This window comes from Gymnogyps californianus, chromosome 4, assembly GCF_018139145.2.
Source record: "Gymnogyps californianus isolate 813 chromosome 4, ASM1813914v2, whole genome shotgun sequence".
NCBI lineage: Eukaryota > Metazoa > Chordata > Aves > Accipitriformes > Cathartidae > Gymnogyps > Gymnogyps californianus.
In genome coordinates this window covers 78,855,745-78,880,259 of record NC_059474.1, presented here as the reverse complement: position 1 = coordinate 78,880,259, position 24,515 = coordinate 78,855,745, and the positions used below count along the sequence as shown (strand labels likewise).

The 24,515-nt window shown below is 36.1% G+C and overlaps 1 protein-coding gene across 2 annotated transcripts in view; it reads right to left on the bottom strand.

Moving 5' to 3' along the window:
- PRDM5 (PR/SET domain 5) overlaps nt 1–24,515 on the bottom strand; it is a 91,764-nt gene that overhangs the window by 7,294 nt on the left and 59,955 nt on the right. For both annotated transcript variants that reach the window (XM_050896175.1, XM_050896176.1), the window contains exon 13: nt 13,171–13,256. In XM_050896175.1, the coding sequence (XP_050752132.1) occupies nt 13,171–13,256 (86 nt within the window). The remainder of the gene's footprint in view (nt 1–13,170; nt 13,257–24,515) is intronic.

Sequence of the window (24,515 nt, the reverse complement as noted above, 5' to 3'; positions counted from 1 at the left end):
AAGGATAAGTGAGAAGGAACAACTCAGCTTAGGTGTTGAAGCTACAAAGTGAAGAAATTCTCTGGTTATTGAATTCCTATTCTCAGTATGTAGGGAACAATCAGGTCTCCATATATTGTTGAATCCTGCCAGGTACTCAGCATAAACCGTACACATAATACAATGGCCTATAAATCAGTGTTGGTCTGGGTACGTCCCCAGCTCTCTCTTTAAGGCAGCTCTTTGCAGGTCCAGAGATCTCAGCAGGGGTCAAGACCGGGTTCTTAATTTTGGAGTACCCTCCCATGAGGTTTCCTAGAAAAGGAAGTGTCATAGACAGAAGTGTCTCAACTGGTAGTGGCAGGAATCCTCTAGCTCACCAAAACCAGGTCAATAAGCTGTGTACATAGGGAAAAGCATTTCTCCAGCAATTTCAGATATGAGTAAAGCATGAGATAAATAAAGTACATTTCAGTATGATGCAAGACAAGTCTTTCTACTGACACAGGCTGAGTACATGGTGCCCAGCAGCACATAATCAAACTGGCCTAAAGGGAAGCCACTAATGAGCTTTTCTGTGCAAGATTCTCCTTACACACGTTCATCATCTTTGTGTTTTTTTATCATTATCTTAATTTTGTAGTTTCCATGATACTTCAGTATAGAGTAAAACATAACAAATTACCTAAAAAAGACCTGAGCTGATCTTAAAAAAAATCATCATCTAGACCAAAAACTTCATGTCACAGGGAATTTTGCTAGACTGACTAAAGACTTCATGGAGCAGGCCTGTAATTTTTAAGGAAATGTACGAATAAGCCATATGAAAAGCAGGTTTCTGTAACACTCCCTTAATTGGTTTTGCATTGTGGTTAACATAAACCACATTTTCTGTGAGTTCTCTGAAAACAGCCTTTCTCTGTGTAGGTTGTTCCACAGAAAGTGCAAAGTAAAGTATATGATGTGTACATCTTAAACACCTATGAAAACATTCATTATTGCAAACTGTACCAGGTGTACTTGCTCCCTTTTATCATCTTGTTCTTCAGGTATCTGAACAGATAATCTTGATTATGATTATCTTATTCATTTCAGAGTTAAATGGACTTCAGGACTCCATTTTGGAGAAAGAGTCATTATAGACTCTGGGAAGCTGAAGGCACAAACCTGGGCTGTAATATCTTCCCCAAGGTTATGTTTGGCTATTTGTATTATTCTCTATGGCAAAAAAAGGGTATATCTAACCATCCCCTTGGCATTTGTATTCAAATTCACATATGTAGTGCATGAAACACATCCAAAGCTGTCTTTTGATCTAATTTTAGATTCCTTACATCTGCATATTCCAGTGGCTTCAGCAGACCCAGTTCTGATTCTCAGCAGACCCAGTTCTGATTCACACCAGCCCCCTCTTCCCTAAGCTAAGCTGCCCTTCATTCACATCTGTGTCCGTTTCAGTAAAATCAGTAGTGTTGTCCAGAGCAAAACTTGGCCCTAAGTTTCTCTCCAGAGAAAAACTTTTTTTGTCAGTTTCGAAGAAGACATCATTCTCAGAGACTGATTTGTTCAAAACAAAACATTCTGTGCTTTTCCTTTTCTCTCTCCCCCTTCTTCCCCTCATATCAAATTTCCATTGCACAATACTTGGAGAAGGCAACATTTGTAACATGGAAAAGATGATGTTGGCTTGGCATAACCACCACTGCCCTAAACGTGAACAGAAAAAAAATAGATAAAAACCACAGCTGTAAGTCTGAAAGAAAGTTAATGCCACCACAAAAGGACAATATGGACCAACGATGAGATTAGAAGAAAGTTGGACAAATTTAAAAGATCAAGCAAAGGGAAAAACCTGCTGTCAACAAAACAGGAGGTCATTGGGAAGATCATGTAAGTCTGACTTGAGAGGAGTTAGCAACTGCTAGTACTATAAATCTACCCTCTGTTCAAAAAGCATCTGCCAGGCCATGACTATGGTGGCAGCAAAGCCAAAGGATTACATGTGTTTTCTTTTATTGATGATATAAATGAGGAAGGGAGCAGGGAGACAGACAGGACGTAGCTGATACTTAAAAATGTAATATTAAATCACTGCAGTATACCAGGTATAAATAGAAATATGTAGATTGGGATTTATAACCTTCCTGCCTCTAAACAAAGAAAGGCCAAGGAGGGCCCAAATGGGACTTGGTATTCTGGAAGGTGCTTCGCTGTAAGACCAGTATGCTAACTTAGAAGCTCCTGTCTCTGATGATTTTCACTTCACTACGTTAAAACTGAGAGGAATTCAACATTTTAATAACTATAACAAATAAAACAGTGTCTGCAATACACACTTCATCTCTCTGTGGATAGCCAAATCATAAATTACTACCTTGAATTCTATGCAAATTGTGCTTTGCATTAGAAAGACATCAGAACATGACAAATTCTCAAGGCCATTTGACACCACCTTTAACAGATTGATAGAACATGTGGACAGAGTATCCTGCAACCACGGCAGATGGAAATACTTAAATGCAGAATATTTGAACTGCTAACTGCTGCTGTAGTTGACTATCTCCCTTAAGAAATATAAATACATTATGTGCATTAGCTTAGCACTAGTGCATGTGGTTGTTTCTGTAAACCTGGTAAAATTGATCAGACAGGTAAAACATGAATTACTTTGGTAGGAGTATCTCCAAATAACTTTTTTAAATCTGAATTTAGAACTATTACATGAGCTCAACAGCAACAGTAAGAAAAACATAATCTCAACACTATTATATCCAAACAGAGCATAGCTCAAGATTCAAATAAATGAGAGTTTAAGAACAGTTCTAGTAACTCTTTACAAGGTAGCAGGAGCAAGTTAAAACTGGGCTGAACCCACACTCAGGAGACCTTATTCCTTACTCATTTGGTTAATTTACTGCAGTGATTGCAGATTTATACTACTCAGAAAGTGAACTTGTTGACTACAGAAATGTTACTCAACAACCGTTTTTAACACTTAGGTTTTAACTGATATACAGAGTATACTTAAAATCCCAGAGCTATCTAGGACCTAATCTCTCTTATGCTCATTTTTTTAATATCCTACTGAATTCAGCAAATTTACTTCAGATTTACTTCAGAATTTCACATATTGCATGTTCCTTCTTGTAGATCACGTTCATACATCTAAGCACACATTAGAATTACTAGCATCTCTGGGTAAGAAATACTGACCGTGTTAAGTTTCACATGACTATCAACTTGCTGGATCTGCATTTTCTACATGCTGAAAACTGAACATTCAGAGAAGTTCAGAGAAACAAGGAAAAGCATATCAGATCTTATATTACTTGTAAACATTCAAACATAATCTTATATTACACGTAAACATTTACACTTGTGACATGAGTGTGAAAATTGCCAGACATGAATAATGGCAATGATACAGGACACCAAAAAAAAAAAAAAAAAATAAAAAAAAAATCTTTTTTCTTCTCTGGAGACATACAAAATTGAGATCTGTATAACAGACAAATCTGGAGACAAACATGACATATTTTGGAAAAATCAACAGTAAGGCCCAGTACATACATAGAGATTCTTGGTAAAACCTGAATAAGCCTGAAAAGATCTCAACTTAAACTCCTTGGGAAACAGTGGGTATGGTACTTTTTTGGGTGAGATTTATTCTCACAAGAGGAAACACAGAGCTAAAGAAAAATATCAGCTTATACTTTCAATAGCAAAATATTTTAAAATACGTAGATCATCCTTTAGTTCACCTAATTTTTTTCTTCTTGTTTTTAATTGCTTTCATTATTCTAAAACAAAGAGCTTTCCTTTGCTCCTAAAGAGAAAGTCTTATAATGCCTACACATGAGATGTAGATACAGTAACACTATTTGCTTTCAAACCTTATGTGGAGAATTTGAAAATATTTGTATTACTCTTAATAAATATCATTTGCTGCTACATGTATTTGCATTATCACCTGAACACAGGGTTAGTAAAAAAATTGTTTTGAAAAAAATCAGCAAGAAAAACATGGCCTAGAATGAACAAACATGACCAGCCAGAGAACATTGAAATCTACTAGTCAGGCTTGCAGCTACCAAGAGCTGACCTCTCAAACAAAATCCTGGAAATCCTATAGCTTTGCCAACTTGAAAATGCAGAAAAGACAGTGGTGTTATCTGCTTACAAACCAGGAGGACAGTGACAAATACAGACTTCAGGAAGCATTCTCTAAAGGGTACCTTAGGCATTCGGGGAATGAGGTTAAGTTTAAGACACCTGCATATTTCACATAAACCCTCTGCTTTGTGTGTTTTAAACCTTTTCCTAACACCAGTAACACTTTGCTTCAATTATTACTAATTGTTAACGTTGATGTGTCCCTCAAACCACACGCAGGAGCTCTTCAGCCAATTGTACACAGTATGTTTCAAAAGATGGTGACCAGAACAGGTTATCATCCTGTCAAAAACCCCACATGAATGTGAACTGAAGGGTCAGGGCTACAACAGCCTGAAAAGTATGATCTCAGGGGCCTGGAAAAAAGAGTCCAACCAGAGGCAGCCTAATACAGCGTTCATGATGCATACTCATAAGCAACCCGCAACCTACCTTACAGCCTCACTAACAGCAAACTTCTACCAAATGTTAAGCAGAACAGCGATGAATGAGTAACAGAAGTCCTAGAGAATTAGATGGATCTTTCTGCTTGGTCTAGAAACTCCCCACAGATAGTGTCAGAGCATGCTGAGGGCCAGGCCAAGCGAGTCGTTCTTTACAAGAAAACCTGTTAGCAGCTGTGGTAATAGACCTTTGAGCCTCAGCAAATTCCAGTGTCAATGCACAGGTTTTTTCTACATTTAAGAAGAGTGATGGGTAGTTTCACTATCAACGAAGTGGTGACATGCAATGTATTGCTCAATTCTTTTTAAAAGACCAGCTTTCATCTTAATCGAAGGGCTAGGAATTGAGGTATAGTGCAGTAAGAAAGACAGTAAAGTGCCTACTGAAACAAGGGTGGCTTATGTAGCTGATGTTTAGTTACATTTCAGCCCTAAAAAAAAGACTAAGCTGATTTATGTCAGGAAAAAAACATCAGTGATACTTTCTGCTAGGTCATCACCACTAGCAACACATCCCCCGTTGAGAAGAGAGGCTAAGTCACTTCAGATCACAGATGGTGTGAGTTAATGGAGTCCAGTTTTGTATTTAAGTGTGAAAAATGTGCAAGAACTAACAAGATGCTCTCTTAGTAATCGGAAGGTTTTTGGAAGTTATAGCACGTGGCTCACCCACAGACAGAGGCCTACTTAAACTATCAGACTTGCATTAAATTGCTAAAGTAATGTCAACACAGGACGACAAAGGCTGATGAGAATTTACAACTCTACAGAAGTAGCAGGGATTTGAATCTTATAATGATTAGAATGCAATAAACAATCACTTTACAAGTACACATTTCCTCAGTTGAGAAGTAAAATCCTTTAAAAAAAAATATATATTTCCAATAACTAGAGCAGGCACAGAAACCTTCCTGTTGAAATAATTGTGAAAGGATTTTGGCAAATCTAAACAAAAAAAGTCACTTTTATTAGAAGCGACTAACGTTTTTGCTAGAAAAGTTCTCAATTAATTCAGTTTTGGGGGTTTTGAAAAAAAAAAATTCTGAAATTCTTGCAATAAAATTTGTAATGAAAATAGAAACATGCATATTCACTGAAATGCCTGCCAGAAGAAAAAAGGTGTATTTCTTCAAAAGCTCTAGTATATGCAATTAGTTGGACTTTACTATACCATTAACTTCCTATTTTCCACAGTAGTTCTGCCTATTTGCTACCTACAATCTGTAAAGTTTTTGTTCCTTTGGTTTTTTTTAAACCGCTGAAGTAATTTCTGTCCCTAAGATACAATGAAGGACAGTTTGTTTAATCAGTCATGATGAAAATTCAATACATGTTGATCTGCTCTTGGAAAAAGAACAGTTTCAATATAAAAAAAAAATACATCTTCACTCTATGAGGAAAAGATGATCATCAGTCAACATTATGTAAAAAAAAAAGTGTGAAAATATAGGTGCAGTGGGATTCAAACCTTCTATATTCTGTATACAAACACAGATTCCACAGGCAAGGAAACCACAGCACTGGCAAAGTCATCATCCTCAGACAGATGTTTGGGAACTCACTCATGTCTCACCAATAGGGAAATACAGAGAAAATCTAATATTGAAAAAAATTCAAAATTCAATCAACACCTCATATTATTTCATTACACACTGTCATGTGCATAGAAGACTATATTTAGTACCCAATGTAATTTTTTTTTTTTTTTTTTTTTTGGCAATAGCATGGTATGCTGTTTCTAGAACACATGACCTTTTTTTAAAGCTTTCTTAAGCCCAAATATTTCCTGGGAAATACAGAACAAGTGAAATTATGTCACAATGGTCAATATTGTTCTTGCATTTTTTTTTTTAATTATTTTATTTTAATATTCTTCTGGGTTAAAAAAAGAATAGAGGGAGTTGTGTAAAGTTCCAAATGAGTGCCTTGGAAAGACTGTTTAACTCAGGACCTGGATGAGGACAGTTTCCTTCTTGTACTGTCCTAGCAGCAAGCTGAAATGCTGACTTGAAGAGCAAACCTCGACAGGAGACCACCTAGCTTCCATACTTGTCATGACTTACACCTATTCCCATGAAATTCATAAATAAAACTCAAAATTAACTCAAGGTTGGCTAACTCTTGCACATACTGTGTCAGGCCTTGAGTCCTTAGCTTCTAAGGATATCTTTACACTGAAGTCACTTACGTGACCACAGCCCATGCAGACCTATTCATAAAAGCTTCAGACTAATACTCTCAGCCACCACTAACAAATTAACTGTGAGATTAAGGAGTTCAAGAGTTGACTTCAAAACGTATCCGATACTCAGGCCACTAGATCATGCCAATCCTTGCAATTTTGAGGCTACACTGCTAACAGTATCTAAGCTGCCCAGCTTCAAATGAACAAGAAAAAATAGGAGACAAAGCTTCCTAAATGGTATTGTGAGTACTGATAGCTTAAGTGTCCAGAAGCTACATAAAGTCAACTGTAATCTATTGACCAGTTCCATGCAACTTTTTTATATATATATATATATGTGTGTGTGTGTGCGTATATACATATATATCTAAGAAAAAATATACACACTGGCCAAGCATTTCAAGCGTGGACAAGTAAAGTTAGTTGCAGAGTTACAAAAATATGCTTATCACTTAATTTGCTCTATTTCTTACGGTATAATCTCTGAACACTAGCTGCTTTTTTAAACATACTTAAAGATTAATGCATTTTTAAATAGTAGGCACTTATGCATGAAACAAAGACATGTACCTACTAATACATTGTAATTTCTCTAATTTTTAAATATTACCTCAGAAACATACAAGTTGAGCATTTACAGCCAGCAGCCTTCCAACCATCAGAAATCAGATTTTTAAATAAGCTATAAAAATTACATGTATATCTTCAAAGTATAAATATGAAATATTCAAACCAAGTGATGAAAAAACATTTGCAAATGGCTTCTACTCTTTCTGTTTTCCATCACTGCCATGTATTTAACTGAAACAAACTGTAATAAAACTACCATTTTCAGAAGTAATGAAAACATCAATTTGACATGAAAATAACTGTGGGCACCTATCAATGATCATATTTCCAAACATTAACAATTATATTGCAGTAACATACAATAATTTCTCTACATGTTTAAGCTCAAAACTATGTAATATTATGTCAGGCACTGAATAAAGCCTTAGGAAAGAGCTGAAGTTTACTGCACTGTGAAGGTTGGAAGTATGTATGTATTTCCTCAATGCTGATATGGTCTGTAAATTCATTTCATCAAGAACTTCAATGAGTTCCTCATTTATGTTTTCTTCGGCTGTTATATTTCTTCTTCTTAAGGAAAAAACCCCAAAAAACCAAACCATAAACCAAACACATCTACTTTCATAGAAACAAATCAGTACTTAGGTGACATTTTAATATTAGGTGGTTGGTATTTTCTTCTCCTTACAATGTCAGTAGGGGTTTTGGCTTACCTTCTCTGTTTACTCCAGAGTTTGAGCTGACACCTGTGGCCACCCAGGTTGTACTCAGTTTAGCAGCTGCCAGACCTTAATCAACTTTCTACAATGATTTTTCCAGCAGCCTTCCCTGATTCACAGGATCAGGTTTGGCATTTAATCCCACTGGTAAAATATATCTAGATTTAATCTCTACAATGACATTTTCCTTGTTGAATGTCATATTATTACTTTTAAGCTACTTCTCAATTTTTCTGGCCAAAAGACCAGACTCTTTTTTCCAAGATGTTTACAAGAATAGCCCTCGAGGAAGGGTGCTATGATTATGTTTATTTCCACATTGCTAGGCTTAGCAGATACAAAAATACCTTCCGGATTTATACATCTTGTTATTTATTCTTTGAATAATTACTTCACATGCAAGAATAAATTTCAAAATAAAATGTATGTGTAGGAAAGCGTAAGAAAAGGAATAGCCAACATCGTTACAATCTTTTGAAAAGTCAACACATCGGATGCCTGAAGAGAGAAATTTCAAGTGTGACTTCCTGGCTTTTCTCGTTCTTAGAACTGACAAAAATAATCATTGGCAAACACGCTACATTTTCTATTTCCTAATCTTTAGTTTTGTCTTTGTTTAAATGGCCTACAACCACAGAACAAGTTAATTAGTATCATGCTGAGGAGCTTCAAGCTATTTCTGCACAGGTATAATCTTTCTTCACTAGAAAAGTTCTTACATAGTACAGTTGGAATATAGCTCCTTTAGTGTTTATATTCAGATTAAGTGTGTGCTTGATCCGTGACTTCCCAAATGTCCCATTACTGTGCTTTGGTGCACACTTCCCAAAATGTTTTGGGCTGCATGACCTGGATTCCTTTTTGAAAAAATTAAACCAGAAGGTTTAATGCATTTCAGGGAGTGCTATCGTCCATTCAGTTCATAGGACCAGACTACACATAATCTGCAGTAAAATCCTTGAAACACATACAAGATAAACATCAGGTCCTCAGCACCAACTGTTTCATTTTACATACCTAGTAGTGCATTGTACTACTTGTTAACATACACATAGTCTCTGATTTCCAGAATGAAGAATTAGACCACAACTACCCTGAGCACCAGAGAGGTACTACAATGTGACTGCGTACATTCACTTCAAAAAAGACTTACATGTGACTAGCTCAGAATTTTCAGTTCAGCTTATATTGCTCTTGGTTAAAGATCTGAAATGCCCAAAGCTGGAAATTCAACTATCAGTACTACATACCCATCTGTTAGGCTATCAACCTCATAAAGTAAACCATCTTAATATCCATAACTCTTAATCACCTCTACAAAACAGAGTAAAGAGAGAATCTGACTAAATGAGCAAGAGTACCGGAGAATTCCCACCTTTTTCTCCAGCAAGTAGCATGTACCTGCTTGAGAATGAAATGGTAGGAAAGAGGAAAAGAGAGAACACCTCAGGCAGTAACGACAGACATGCCTAGTCTTAAGTGCATTGCAGAAACTGTCAAGAGTTCTGCATCTCAGTGCACAGATTTCAGCTTTGTTAACATCCCTGCGTTCAGAGAAACCTCAAGGCAGGTGATCTTGATATTACAGAACTATTATATAACCTGCATACTAAGCAGCTGTTTTCTCCACTAAAAGGGGGTTTTTTTGTTTGTTTCCTGGATAATATTTTTCTAGATTTCTTTTTCCTCTCAACACACTACTGAAGTTAAAAATCATGCATAAACAACACCAAACACACAAGGATCAATTATTTAAGTTTTTCAGTGTCTCTTAATGAGATCCTGAATGCCAACCATGACATTCCTGACAAGCATCAACCTACTACAAACATTAACTAAATCTTTATATTCTTGCCAAGCACACAAGTGCTCTTGGAAATAATGGCCTCTCCAATTTCCTTCTCAGTATTTTCCTCTCTCCCTCTTCCTCCTTATTCCTTCCAAATACCCAAACTCCCTTCACTGCTCTGTTCTCTTTCACTTATGTCTGAATCACACCACCTAAAATACATATTTATTCCCCTATACCTGTACTAATATTTACTTATCTGAACAATTAAACTACAGCTTATTATCCTACAGTACTGCATGGATAATGTTCTGCAGAAGACCAGACTCAGCATAACCACTCCTTCTGACTTTAAAATCTGTGAAAGTTCATAATAAGCTTTGCTTTCTGTTCTATTGCTTTTATTGATACTACTAGTCAACTTTTTTTTCCTCCCAAGACTTTAAAATTTGGAGCTATCCAGTTCTATTTAGATATTGAATAAAGGTGTCAAAGTGTGAGGAAGAGGGAATCTTGGGAGAAGCAAGGTTATAGTAACAGACCAGTTTTCAAAATGAGCTAGTAATGTTAACATTACCGATATTGATTCTTATTACCTCAAAGTAAAAAATATTTACTTGGGGATAAATGAATATATAATGCCATTCATATACAAATGAGCTTCACTGTGAAGCTTTAGAATAGGAGTAGCATATAAACAGCATGACAGCAAAAAGAATCAAAACCCCAAACCAAGCTCTAAAAAAATCATGTGCCTGCATATTTTAATCCTCTAGTACAACTGTAAAGATTTCCAGTAGTCTGCTTAGCACTCACACACAAAAAAAGAAAAACTGAAACATGACCTGTTCAGATCTAGATGATCATGACATCTCAAGTATATGGAAACACTCGTATCACATTTGGTGTGAACTGAGTTCTTTCTTTCTGTAAGGATGATATTTTGATTACATGATACAGCAGAACGTTTTCTGAGACATTTTAAATCAAATTTTATTATGTTCTTAGTGCAGTTACGTTCTTAGTGCAATGCAAAGTCTAATTACGACATCTACATATATTAAAAAGAAATTTCCACTCTGCAAAATCTATTTTCCCAACTCTTCCCTTTCCTATTAGCTAAATAACAAACATTGGTTGAATTGTTCTTCTGTCATTCATAAGCAGTGTTTAAATTATTTTCTTTTTTCTCCTGTTTCAACATTAATGTAAAGTCCTCAGTTTGTCTTTCAGTCCAATTTTATAGAACCATTTTGGAGCCAGCCTGCAAATTTCAAAGATTTTTTTTTTTTTTCCTTACATATAACAGAGGCACAATATGATGATGCATGGGAATATATGTAAGCAACAAGTTACACAGAAGAGGTAGTAGCAAGCAGCCAAACAACAATAAAATAGCAAATTCTCTACTAAGGTGCGTAATTATGTTTCAGAGCACAGCTAAGAGCAAGAAACATCCCAAGAAAGTATGCTCAGCTAAAGAGCAACTATAAGTTTTCCATTCAGTGCAATTAAAAATCTCTACTTCAAAACGACTTTTTTTTCTTAATTGTTAACATAATATATCCGAGTGCTTTATTATCTGCACTGTGCGGGTAATCAGGACTGATGTATACAGCTATCAAAAAAATATACAATTATCAAGAAATAATGCACAGCTTTCCTCTACTGAAATACTGCATTTTCTAAGACTGTAGGATATGCAATCCTGCTGTAAATAACTGCTATCAGTTAATTTACAGCTTTTAAGCAATGAAGATAATGTTTGTAGAGTTCTCGAACCTCACTCACGAGCATGCATTTTGGAAGAAATCATCACTTGGTGTAAATCACTATAGTCAACAGAGATACATCATTACAGGCTCTAAAGGCCTGTTCTTGCCCCCCCCCCCCCCCCCCCCGCCTCTATTTTTGGTTGTTGGTTTTGGTTTTTTTACAGAGGCCAGGGGGTTTGTTGTTTTTACTCAAACTGTATGACAAATCAGGAAAAAATTAAAATTGGCACTATTTCAGAGCGGGTCTTGTTTACCACTCCTCCCACTCACAGCCATGTAGAACATATATGGTAATGAAATTTCTCCTGGTGCAAAAACAGTAATATGGGACAGTAACAACAGAAAAGATTTTATAGCACTTCTTAAAGTGATTTAACAGCTGGAAAGAAGGAGAAAGAACTAACAACATTGGACTAGCCTGCTCCCAGTGAGCCACCAGGAACCATTGCACAAACTACTGATAACTTCTAAACTGAAGTTTGAGGCACACAAGCTAAAACTTTATCTACGACCTCCAGTTAATACCCTCAAGACCTAGGTAGAACAGTAGAAAATTAAACAAACAGATTTGATCTTATCTTTACTTATTTAGAAAGCTATTCTCTGCGCAGATTTTCATATGGAGACTAACTTAACTATCACCCTCCCTACTTCCTAATAGGTAAAGAACTTTCTCGGTTTGGCCTCAAGGCTGCCTTGACTTCTGTAAGCAGTAACAGCTCCCAAGGGATTGCTAGTAAAAGCTACAGTTTACTTCTAACTTTTTGTTTGTTTTCTTATGGTGGATGGGGAGGCCAGAGGCAGGTACTATGTGGAATGCTAGACCCGCTTAACTTCACCTGGAGATCTCCCTTTACTAAGGGAATTCACATCTGGCTGTTTGAAGACAGCTCTCCGTCTCTTTGCTGGCTGAGTGGGGCCAAGATCTCGCCTTTGTCCTCTAGCAAATATACATACATGACAAGACTTTTCCCTAAAACAGGGAACCTTTGTGCTAACTGAGACTCAGGGTTCAAAAATAATCTTGAAGACATCTGCAATTTGCCTTTTATTTTGCCTTCAGTTGAAGTCATTTTGCAGCTTAATATTTGCCATCAGTTAGTAAAGTACAGTCTCTACAAAAGCTCACAGTGACTGGATTTTAAGGAGACAGTAAGAATCAAAGCACTGGATATTGAAGAGTGTTCAAGAATAACGGAGCCTTTACAGCATTGTTTACTCAGTAAACAGTCACAAACATTAATTTAGACCTATAAATAACCACAGGTTAAAAGAAGAAGTTAGTACTGCTATTATTTCAACATATAAGAAATTGAGCACAGAAACAATAAGAGGTCAGTAAGGGAGCCATAATTAGAATTTAACAGTTAATGACTTAAATCTTTGCCTCTTATTTTGATAAGTATAAAATATCTTGGTTGGTATAGCCTAATCTCTACACAAACAGTAATTATTTACTTTTCACTACATATGATTCATAGACAACCCTCAAGTAACCATAAAAACTAAGCTACACTTACCCTCGTGTGGGACTTACCCTTGTGTGGGTGCGAATATGCATCTTCAATCCATCATTCTTGCTGAAAGCTTTGTCACAGTAAGGACACTGGTAAGGACGCTCACCTGGAAACAAGAAAAGTATCAGAATCCATAAATATGGCCTCAGTATATGAAGGCCTTGCAGCACAGTTATTTGTCAAATAGAAGTACTTTTTTTTCTGGCCTTTTCTTCACACAGTTCAAACAAGAAGAGATCTAAGCATTAGGAAAACTACAAATAAAGGTCCACCTGAGCAGGATGCAGGGCTAGATCAATAATATTACTCTTTGCTGCTTGGTTTTGTTCTAGCAATGCATCACATAGAGAGCCTTGGGGGGGGAAAAACAAGACGATGACACGCACTGCCCTTGCCCAAACCACGTTCTACAGTGACTTACGCATGGTCACTTTTATGGTTAGGCATTAACTGCTCCCAAATATTTCTTCTATTTCACATCTGGTCATTTTTAGAGTCCTCTGGGTGTCAGAATCCCAATGAAATATAAAACCTACTCTTTTTTTAATGCTGTATCTGAACTAACTGTTAGAAGCTAGTTAATCAAAAGTTTCTGCAACTTTTGTGTTGCAATTTATGATTGAAACGGAAGCAAAAGGATCTTAGCATCTCCCTTGCAGCAATGCCGTATCTTAAAGGTATTTAGCTTAATGCACCATTAAACTGGTGTCATTTAGAAACGATTTTCCCCATACTCACATTAGTGTAATGTGGATACTGAGCTATCAGAATCAGAGAGTGAAGAGTTTCTAAGCTAGCTCCATAATTTGGAAGCAGTGAAAAGCTTTATAATTCCCCAAGGGCATTTTAATTTTTCACTCTTTAGGCAATACACTGGAATCTCAGTTGATTGCCTCCTCTTTCTGTACACAACGCTTTAAGAGCAAATATCAGGTTATTTCTATTACAAAAACACAATTCAACAAATTAAGATACAGTAACTATTTTTCTATTAACAAAATGGAATTGTTTCTACACAGTCATAATGCTGAAGGTGTAGCAAACCTTTATTTGAAAACACAAGTTAAGCAAAGCCTGTTCTAAGTCAATGCACAGCTTTCCGCTCATGAAAGAATCTTTGCATGTATAGAGACATTTAACATAGTCCAAAGGTCAAACACTTATTAACACTGATACCCAATCCTGGAAAATTGGTACGTAATATTAACTACATTTTACAGTTAAAAAAAAAAAAATCAGACATATTTCACTGATATGCCAAAGATCAGAGTGTAAGAGAGTCGCAGTAACACAGATAAGCATTTAAAGCTCCACGGTCCCTAATAACAGGGATATTCATCTTGATTTGGGGAAAGTAAGCCTCATTCCTCTTCTCATCTTTTCTCCGCATGAGGTGATCCTCCACGATTGCTTTGAGGGAAGATACTGGATGTTTCCTTTCTTGGGAACAAGATGTCAAAGGATCACGAAAAGTACGTAACGGAGACAGTTTACAGAAACAGCTCTTCAGACCAATTGTGAATATAGTACAGCTGATCAACTGATAGTCACTGTTGTACATAAAATCTCCATATGGTCACAGGTTGTGTAGAGATTTGAGGGCAGCTAAGATTAGATGATTATTTAAATAAGGGGATAAAAAACCCCACCCTATTTAGTAGATAGACTATTCTGTTCTTTTGTCTTTTATTACTGTTTAGATAACTGTTAATGACAGCAGCAAAAAACTATGTAGCAAAGTACTTGTAAAATACAAATATTTTTCTCTCTTGTTTTCTGCCATCTCTCAGAAAGCACAATTGTGTGAATTTAGCTTTTTTTTTTTAGGATGATGACAACAATCACTGTGTTATAGCTGTGCTTTCATTGAGCAGTTTGAAATATGATACTCTTTCTCATGACCCTCAATGTCTTTAATCCATGCCTCCGAAATTCAAACACTCCAACAGTTGTCAGTACTCAAATATTTAATTAATTCAGCTGACATTTTTATGTTTTAGGGCTTTTGAATGTAGAAGTTAAAGCTTTCAGCAGTTTGTAAGCAGATGAGCGCTGACAGGTAGGAGTTGTACCCCTCCTCCCTCTCTCCCTCCATCCCCGAGTCTCTTTAAAGAGAAATACTTTTGCTTTCAAAGGATGGTTTTGAGTTTGTCTGAAATGGATTAACAGTGTCCTTCAGAAATTAACCATGGAGACCACGGTACTTGACGAGTAAGGCCTTAAGAGCTTTCAGCAGATGCCAGTAGAGGGCAACAGTATGACTTCATATCAACATGGTACACCTGAAAAAGACTGGCTTCGAGCAGCTGTTACGTACTGTAAATTTTCAAAAATCTCTGCTATTCCAAAAATCGAGTTTACTATATAACAGAGACTGCGAGCTCTGACTTGACATTGATGCTTGGTGACATCCTGTTTTTCTAAATTATATAAACAACTTCTCATGCACATGTGTCATTAATAATTGTCAGTAAAACAACTTAAAAGATGACTCCAAGTAATTTTACTATTGCTCTTATTTTTTTGTTATTTTCTTCCACCTGATCTTTGTAGCCTGTATGCCCAAAATATATACAAGTGCCCTTGTGCTTACGTAAGCAACTGCTTCCCCTGTGCATACACATCTTTTAAATGTATAACTTATCTTCTACCTCAAAGAGGTTTAGGATTTTATGAAATTAACTGTGGACCACTTAAAACAAATCTGTGCTTGCAACAGCCAAGTTTCTTAGAATAAATTTCTTAGTCTCTCTGTAACCAGTCCAAAGACGAGTTTGTGCCACTGTGTAAGAAATACATGGATATTTATAATTGTTTTTAATAAAAAATAACTTGTATTTTAAAATTATTTTATCTGTGAACAAGAGTAAGATTCCCCTCATTTGACATCAGCCATATGAAAATATAATGTCTAATTTTAAATAGTTGTTCTGAATCCCAGTGAAGTTAAGGATAAAAGAAAGTTAGGATGAATTGCTCTCTGGAAAGGGCCTAACTTCCTGTCTGAGAAGTGAACGAACTGCCCTCGGTCAATGCATCTTTTTCTCTTTTTACTGCATCAGGAGCCTAGGCAACTAATTCAGATTAGATGTCTGAACTTTCGGCAAGATTATTACAATCTTACCTATTAACTTCTCCATCTCTGGTAAAAGTTAACTTCCCTCCTTGCTTCAGAACTAGACTAGGCAAACATTATCATGCTACCAGTCAGCTGCTCATAAGAATGATCCCAATAACAGATTCGTCAGTGAGACTACTGGGGAAGCAAGTGTTCCCCAAGAGAAGACTTAGACAGTCTATACCACTTTAAGTCCTGTAAGATAAACAGGAGCAGTGGATCCTTTCTCTAACACTGCGAGATGCAAATGGCATAAGATGATAACAGAGAAAAAACAGATTTGAAATACTGAATGCTAAATATATTCCTCCCACACATGAAGGTTTGCTGAAGCGTAATGTTTCATATAGAACTACTGCAAGTGTCCACAAATGAGAGGGTTTTGTGCTTTGACAAAGTTTAGAATTGTCACTAAGAAAAACTGGAGAGCAAGTGCATTGTGATAAAAGCTCCTGGGAAGGTGGCATTATCCATCAGTGCTTTCACATTTGTCTGCAGTCAAGCAAAGACCACCAAAAATCAGTTATAAGCACTGGAATATGAAACTTTAGATCAACTCACACACGATAAATACTTGGAGATTTCCACATGTAAAACTTCTCTGATCAGAAAAGGAATGGATCTGTTACAAGGAGATTAAAAGTAAGAAAGACTAAGACGAGCAAATGAAATGGTGTTGCAAGTCATGTATCTCTGTCTATTTCTCCTGTCCTCACAAAAAGGAGTTACTAAGCACCAAAATGAAAGCAAGCTATTTCCCCTATGACAAACTACAATTTCTTCTTGGATTTCCTGCTAGAAGCATGCTTATGAGATATGGTGTCAATGTGTGATAACATCATACTAAGGGGGGGGGGGGGGGGTGTGCATCTTAGGCAAAGTTGATGCCGATTAACAATTATGCCGTTTGCACTCTGCATTTTTTATATATACTTTTATATATTAATATATATAAAGTATAGAAATATCTTTGTTTGGAGACAATGATAAATCCTTACCAGGGGTATCATACCAAAGTAAACCAGTGCACCATTTTTCTACTATAATGCCTTTTCATTGCAGTCAATAGTAGAGTAATTTTTCAAAGGTATTATTTCAAAGTGAGGGTGGGTGGTTGGGTTTTTTTGAATTTGATTTATATAAAAAAATATGGATAATGTGGGGGAAAAAATCTTTTCACTTCCAAATACACTACCAAGCCTTAATCCTAACACTTCATATTTGGAAAATACCTGAAAAAAAGGCCTGACCTTCTATGTTATTGTTTGCAACTCTGCCATTAAACCACAACTGAGATTATGATCTGCACTTTTCACTAAAATATTTACCAGGCTTTCTACTTTAGTACAATATCAAAATCCAGTAGGCATATTAAATACATCTTAATTTGACAGCTTGTCCAGTCAACATGCCCAGAAGTAATGTTGTGAACACAATAACTAAGAACAATTGCTACCATTAAAATAGCAAAACATTCAAGACAGACATAATAAATGCTATGTTTACCCTCAAGTTACAGCTGACTGTCATGTCCCTGCTGTCCAAGAACAAACTGCTCAACACATTAATGGCACTTCTGTACAAATAACCCCAAATAAATAATCCTTGGATAAATTGCAGTGGATTTAATATAATTCAAAGTCTAGACATTCTACTTCCAGAACAAAACAAAAAAAAAAGCTTTTAGCATAATAAAATAAATTAACCCTAATACAAGGATTACGAAAACCAATTCCATGATTGAAAACCATATGGGGTTTTGATCTGAAAACATGTCATGATAGAATTCCTATCTATTTTTCCTCAAGTGTGTACATCTCTAGCTTGAGATCACAACACCTACTGGACCTTAATGTAGCATAAAAAGTTAAACACCAGATTCTTCCATTTCAGTTCAACTCAGGATGGACAGTTTGCTGAGACATGTGCAATCAAAGGTGCTGTAAGGCAGTATTTACAGTGAGGTTAGCACCCAGATTTTCCAAACTCAGATATCCCTGGGAGCAAAACAATTAAGAAACAAAACCAAATACAAATTAGTTCTTCAAGATTCCAGTGGCTACAGCTAGACATTTAATAAACACTTTGAGACACAATAATTCAAATTAGTCATATGTGTTGCTATTTTCACACTGTATTTTGCATTCCCTGTAGTCTGTTTAGCCACAAAAAAGCTGATTACAAAATCAGGCGGAACCCTGATATAAACACCAATGTTAGTGATTACTTTAAACAATGACCTCAAGTAAGATCACCCAAATATGTACTTTACAGGTGACAAATATATGCCCATCAAATAAGACAAATGAAACATGAAACAGAGAAATAGTCCTAATCTGAAGACACTAACAAAAGTGTCTGAAGGGACCAGCAAACCAAAAAAGAAACAGAGGCACAGAGAAGATGGTCAACAGCATGCTAAACTATGCATTTGATAAACTACTACATTCAGTTTTGGAAGCAGTCTCACAGAGCTCTTTCAAACCGTATACGGGCATTACTTCTGTTTCATTCCGTTAATTTTGGAGTCATATTTACTTTCCCCATTCCCATGCAGCTTGCTTGGTCACTTGTATACAATTCTTAGGTATGTATGATAGCCTTCATGTATGAATTCCCTAGCTTTCTGTCTTTCTTGGAATTAAAGTGCTGTATTAAGGAATGAAGAATTTGAATTATGCAGCAAAATTATCAAAGGGGTTTTTTATACTTTTTAATATGTCTATGCTTGGTCATTTGGGGTATTCAGCACCACTGGTCTAGTCTAGGTCACCACTCACGAACATCAGAAAAAGAGTCATGACAGACTGCACTGAACATCAGATCATGCGCAGTGTATGTAACTTAAAAGGAATTGTTCCGTTTTCTTTAAAAAATTAACAAATAATTATGGCAATGTGGTCCCTCAAAATCTTCCACAGACCATTTACCATCTTCTAAATATAACTCCTTTTCAGATGTTGAACTACTATTATAAGGATTAGAAGATTATTTCTTAAAAAAAAAAAATAAATATATGAGTGTATTATTTCAAAATGCCAATTATGGTAAAGTCAAGTCCTTTTTAAAGGCCTAACTTAAGACTGGGATAGGAGAGGGGGGAAGAAGGGAGACTCCACCATCGCCCAGTTGTGCTGGAAAGAAGGCAGTTCACTTGGGGAGGAATTTGGAGGCAAGGGGGCCATCTGGATCACACATGCAACACTCCATACCAGATGATCAACAGGGCAGCCCAGAATGGGAATTGCAAAAGGGCTTTTTTAGTCAGAGATAATCTGGGGTGATGACAGCATTCAACAGCAGGTAAGGATGGGCAAAAGGTTAACAGATATAACAAAATTATAATCTGTGACATATGCTTTAGAACATTATCTGTTCATATAGAGCACTTGACAGCTTTACACATTTATCCTCAGCTGCTGTTGCTCTGTATATGGTGTTCCCATCAAATTAAAAAGGAAGTTTGTGTCCTTAACTGTACAGAATTCAGTTAATGCACTATACAAATATGTACACACACACAGACAAAGAAACCTAAGATACAAAGAACTTCATTTCTCCCACATGAAAAGAACTTCATTAAGAATTAACATTAAGTGAAATAGGAATGCAAGGAACCAAGTGATTTCAACAGAACTTGCATTAGAAAATGCCAGAAAACCAATTATTGAATGAAGACTAAATATTCACACTTAAAGAAAATATTCAGTAAATTTCACCTCCTTAGTGTTGTACAGCATGTCAAATGGCCCTTGAGAAGACAAACACTTCTTCAAAATAATAAATTTCCTCTTGTGTAGAGGTGGCAGTTTTCTAGATACCGAGTAGCATTTTCAAAAGCATTTAACACCCTAGATCTCTTAAGCATTTTTATAATTTTGAAGAGGGATTCTAGGAAAGGAAAATAACGGGAGAGTAATCAAGAAGCGTGGCCAACTGCAGCAGCTAGCTGCTCTCATTATGACACCTGGACTAGTCTTAATCTGGACTAGACAATAAAAACAGTGGTCTAGCCTATACAAAATTCTGGCCTGCCTGATTTCCAACCATTAAACACGCAAAATTTAGCACTTTAGAAGGCACAGAAGTACCCACACAGGAATAGCTTTCTCATGCCAAGAACCAAACAACTTCATGACTTGAAAGATAAAATACTTGTGGACGTCAGCTGAGACAAGACCCAGAAACACCAAATATACATGTAATTCTACACTCATAGTCAGGCAGATAAAGAAAGGGATAGCTCTTTGACTGCTCTGAGAACAGTCCTCTTGCTTGAGAGAAACGGAAAAACAGTACTCAGGTATGGGTCAATTAGAGACATTTCTTATGCATTCTTCATTTCAACCAACATTCAAACTTGGCAGACTCTGAAGACAAGAGATTAAATGTTTCTGCTTTTTTTTCCTCCACCAACGATTAACAATACTAAGCCTGTGTATTTGTGAATGCTTTCTAACCAAGCTCCAATACTTGTGTATTTTCCAGGCACAAGGGAGAACTAGAATTGCTTTTATGTAAGTCAACCAAATGCATTTCCCATTCACTAAAAACGGTCACATATTTAATAAGAAAAAAACTCAAATGCTATTCTTTGCAAAATAAGGGAAAACCAGATTGCTTTAACCATTTTTTTTTCTAGTAACGCCCTTTCTCCTAAGTACTTAGCCATGTCTTATTCTTTGAGGCACGGAAATGGTATTTTCACAGCTGAAAAGGTTTGTTTTCTGCAAAGTTTTGGGTTTATTCAGAGAACTCAGATTACTTGTAGTTAAGACCAATAGTCAAAATGCTTGTCCTATCTGGTCCATAAAAAATATCATTATATATCATTATCATTTAGCTATTTGTAACTAAATTAATTATAAAGACCAGTAAAGGACCCTACAAAATAACAAGGCTATCTGAATCTGTACAGTAAAGCATGAAATAACTACCATTATTACTTACAGACTCTCATCAGTTCTACACTGGTATTAAGATTTTAGTCACAAAAAAACCCCGACATACTTAAAGAATAGAACAGTTTCATTCTTTGCATCTATCAGTGGAATTAAGCAATTTGGTTTCCCTATGAATGGAGCATTAACATCTATGACTTCAGTGAACCCAATGGTCAACCAAATCTTTTAAAGTGTATGCATTAATCAATCAGTAATTCATTTGATCTAAAGATGTCACTAGCATTCAAATAATCTATCCCTTATAAGAACATTTCTTCATTCATGGAAGCAGACAACAAGAAGCTGACAGCTGCATGAAACTTTACAGGTACTTTTAAAGATTTAACTGTTGTCTGGAGATAAATAGGACAATGATGTATAAACTGAAAGGTTTAGAAATGCAGAATCCTTACCTTTGAGGCCTTTTGCAAGCTCCTTTTAAAATTCAGTAGATAAAAGAGAGACCATTTATAAGTTATTGAATAGAAACAACCTATCTGTAGACATTTGCAAGCTGTTCACTGACTAGATACAGATACATTTTTTCACATACTTCATTGTGATATGAGAGGAAGTTCCTTCAAGCTTCCCTTTTATCTTTTTTTTTAATGTAAGAAAATATAAATTACTCATAAGATAATTTGCCAGAAGATTTGCTAGAATGAGGAACCTGGCTGTACATTATTTCTTATGTACATGAACAAACAGTTGCCTGTTTAGCTATTAAAACTTTGGAGACGTATTTTACACAGTAACAAACAAGAGTTACACTGTACTTCAACTCATTACTTCCTTCAACTACTTTGAAGTCTTTTATGTTCATAGATGATTGAACTACTGTTAATAACCAAAGATTTTTATTATAACTCCACAACTAATATTTTATTTGGTTACTCAGGAATTTTTACATGAAAGTGCAAAATTTGGACCTAGATTTTTATACAGTTGGACCTTAAATATCATTTTAAATAAGCTCAAATGCCTAGTTAATCAAATGGTAGCAACGTGACTACAATGGCAAAGTTACGACCATAACATCAGGCTCTCAACGCAGAGGATGAGAGAAATCTCAAGAAGGCAATCAGCACCTAAAGTTATAGGGGACAAGCACGATTAAATGTTTTCACGAGCTTATAAGACAGTCTTTAATTATGGAAATGGAAATTGAAAAGCTAAGCTTAACTGTGTTGACACAAAGGATATGGAAGTCCATAGTCTGAATGCTTTTTGCTGTTTAATGTAATCTCTTGGTGTTATCTTTCATTCACATATATGGAAGAAAATTTACAAACTTCTCAACTCGTGCTTACAAAATAAAGCTGCTTTTTCCACATACTAGAGAATATAACATGTAAGAATGCCACATTAAGTCACGGCTTTTAAATCATATAGAATAGAAACACTAGTCTTTTCAGAAAACATTTAGGACAGATGTAAAGTCATAGATATCTTACTGGCTTTTTATCAGGACTTTGACTGAATGTGATGGAAAAAGCAAAATAAGGTTAATGTATAAGCATTTTCTGGAAGACGTGTATGGTCATCAGTTGTCCCTCACCAGTTCCTATGTAACGCAGTAGGTAAGACAGCATAGAAAGGACAGAATTACAGTTAACACACTCAATTCTCTCAAGTCAAAAATAAATTAATCTGCAAATATAAGCTACCTCACAACAACTTTCATTGTTCCACAACTTGATGTGCTACATCCCAAAGATGGAAGGGGTTAGGATACAAGTAATTAGGAAAGCAACAGTATAAATATCAGACATAAAATGCATGTGTGTATATATATATCTATTACACAGGCACACACAAATACGGACACACACAAACACACACGGGACAGCAATTAACATATTTAAACACCTATGTATAAGGCAACTGCAAAGCTGCACAAACCGCAGCCAGTAACTGTTAACACTGAAAGTTGCTTGAAATTTTAAGGAAGTAATTAACCTCCTGGCCCCCAGTTTTCAAGCCCAAGGAGCAGACCATAGAATTTCTTTTACAATTTATGAATAAGCCAAGGAATTTATATCACAGTCAGAGGATTCTTTTGCTGAATTAACCTCAGCTCCCTCTGACCCTAAGAAGTCATAAACCAACAGGATACAGCAGAGGGAGAATGTGCTATAGTGTTTCAGCTGACCTACAGAGCGCTGTCTCTGTCATGCCAAGGCTGGAAACCCAGATGATGAATTACAGAGCAATATGCTAGGTTCAGATGCAAACATCAGCCCCTTCCCTCTATACATGCACATGCAGACATGTTCACTCACCCCAAACCAGCTCAGTTTCTGCAAAAGGCCAAGTACTGTTAGGGTTCATTTACAGAGTCTTACTCTAAGATAAAAGAGGGAAGAAAATTGCTTATCGAGGAAGCATGCATACATCTGTGAGTAACAATATTTAAGGACATATGCTGCATATTAAACAAAAGCCAAAAACCCATTAAGCTTCTCTTTTTGTATATGGATTATTAAGCATATCAAAAGCAGAATCAGGAGGGTACCCAAGAACCTCAACTTTTATAAAGAACAGCTTTATAAACAAAAAAGGATTCAAATTGATACACTACACTCTGTAAAAGAACTCTGCCTGGCTTTATTTTGTAAATACACAACAAAGCCTCTTATACAAACTAGCTAATAAAACAAAGTCTAGGTGACCACGTGCACAGAAAATGGGATAACACAAACGTCTGCACCAGGACCTCAAACCTAACCAGCTGTAATCACTAAGACATGAAGGTCTTCGCAATATTTACACTTACGGTGTACTGCTTAGTTGCACCAAAAGGTTAGCCCCAGCTGAAGGCTTATTCACAAAGATGAATCATCTCTTGAAAACGGACAGTGGCTGGTTGTTTCACTTCTAGTTCAGAATGAAAAGTGATACTTTGAAGTCTGACCGAAGAAAAAAAAGGAGGGCACAGTTTTGAATTGATTAATTCAAAACCACAGAATTTAATAGATACCAAGAGCATGAAGTATTCAACACTGCAACATTTAGAAACCAAACATCCATCACTGAATAAAATAAGTTTGTGGCTCCACTGTTTGATGAACTGAAAACTTCTTACTGCTCAGAAAATCCCTGAAAAGTTGTCAAGGATTTTCACAATGCAGTGAGCTTTATTACTAAAAGCCATCAAATGAGTCCTCAACTTTTTTTGTATTGTTTGCAGATGACACGGACTCCCTTCACCAACTACCCTTACTTTCTTTGGAAATGATGCAAGCTATTCCTCAGAAAGCCATGCTTCCTCAGGCCCACTGAACACTGGACAACAATTTCCTCT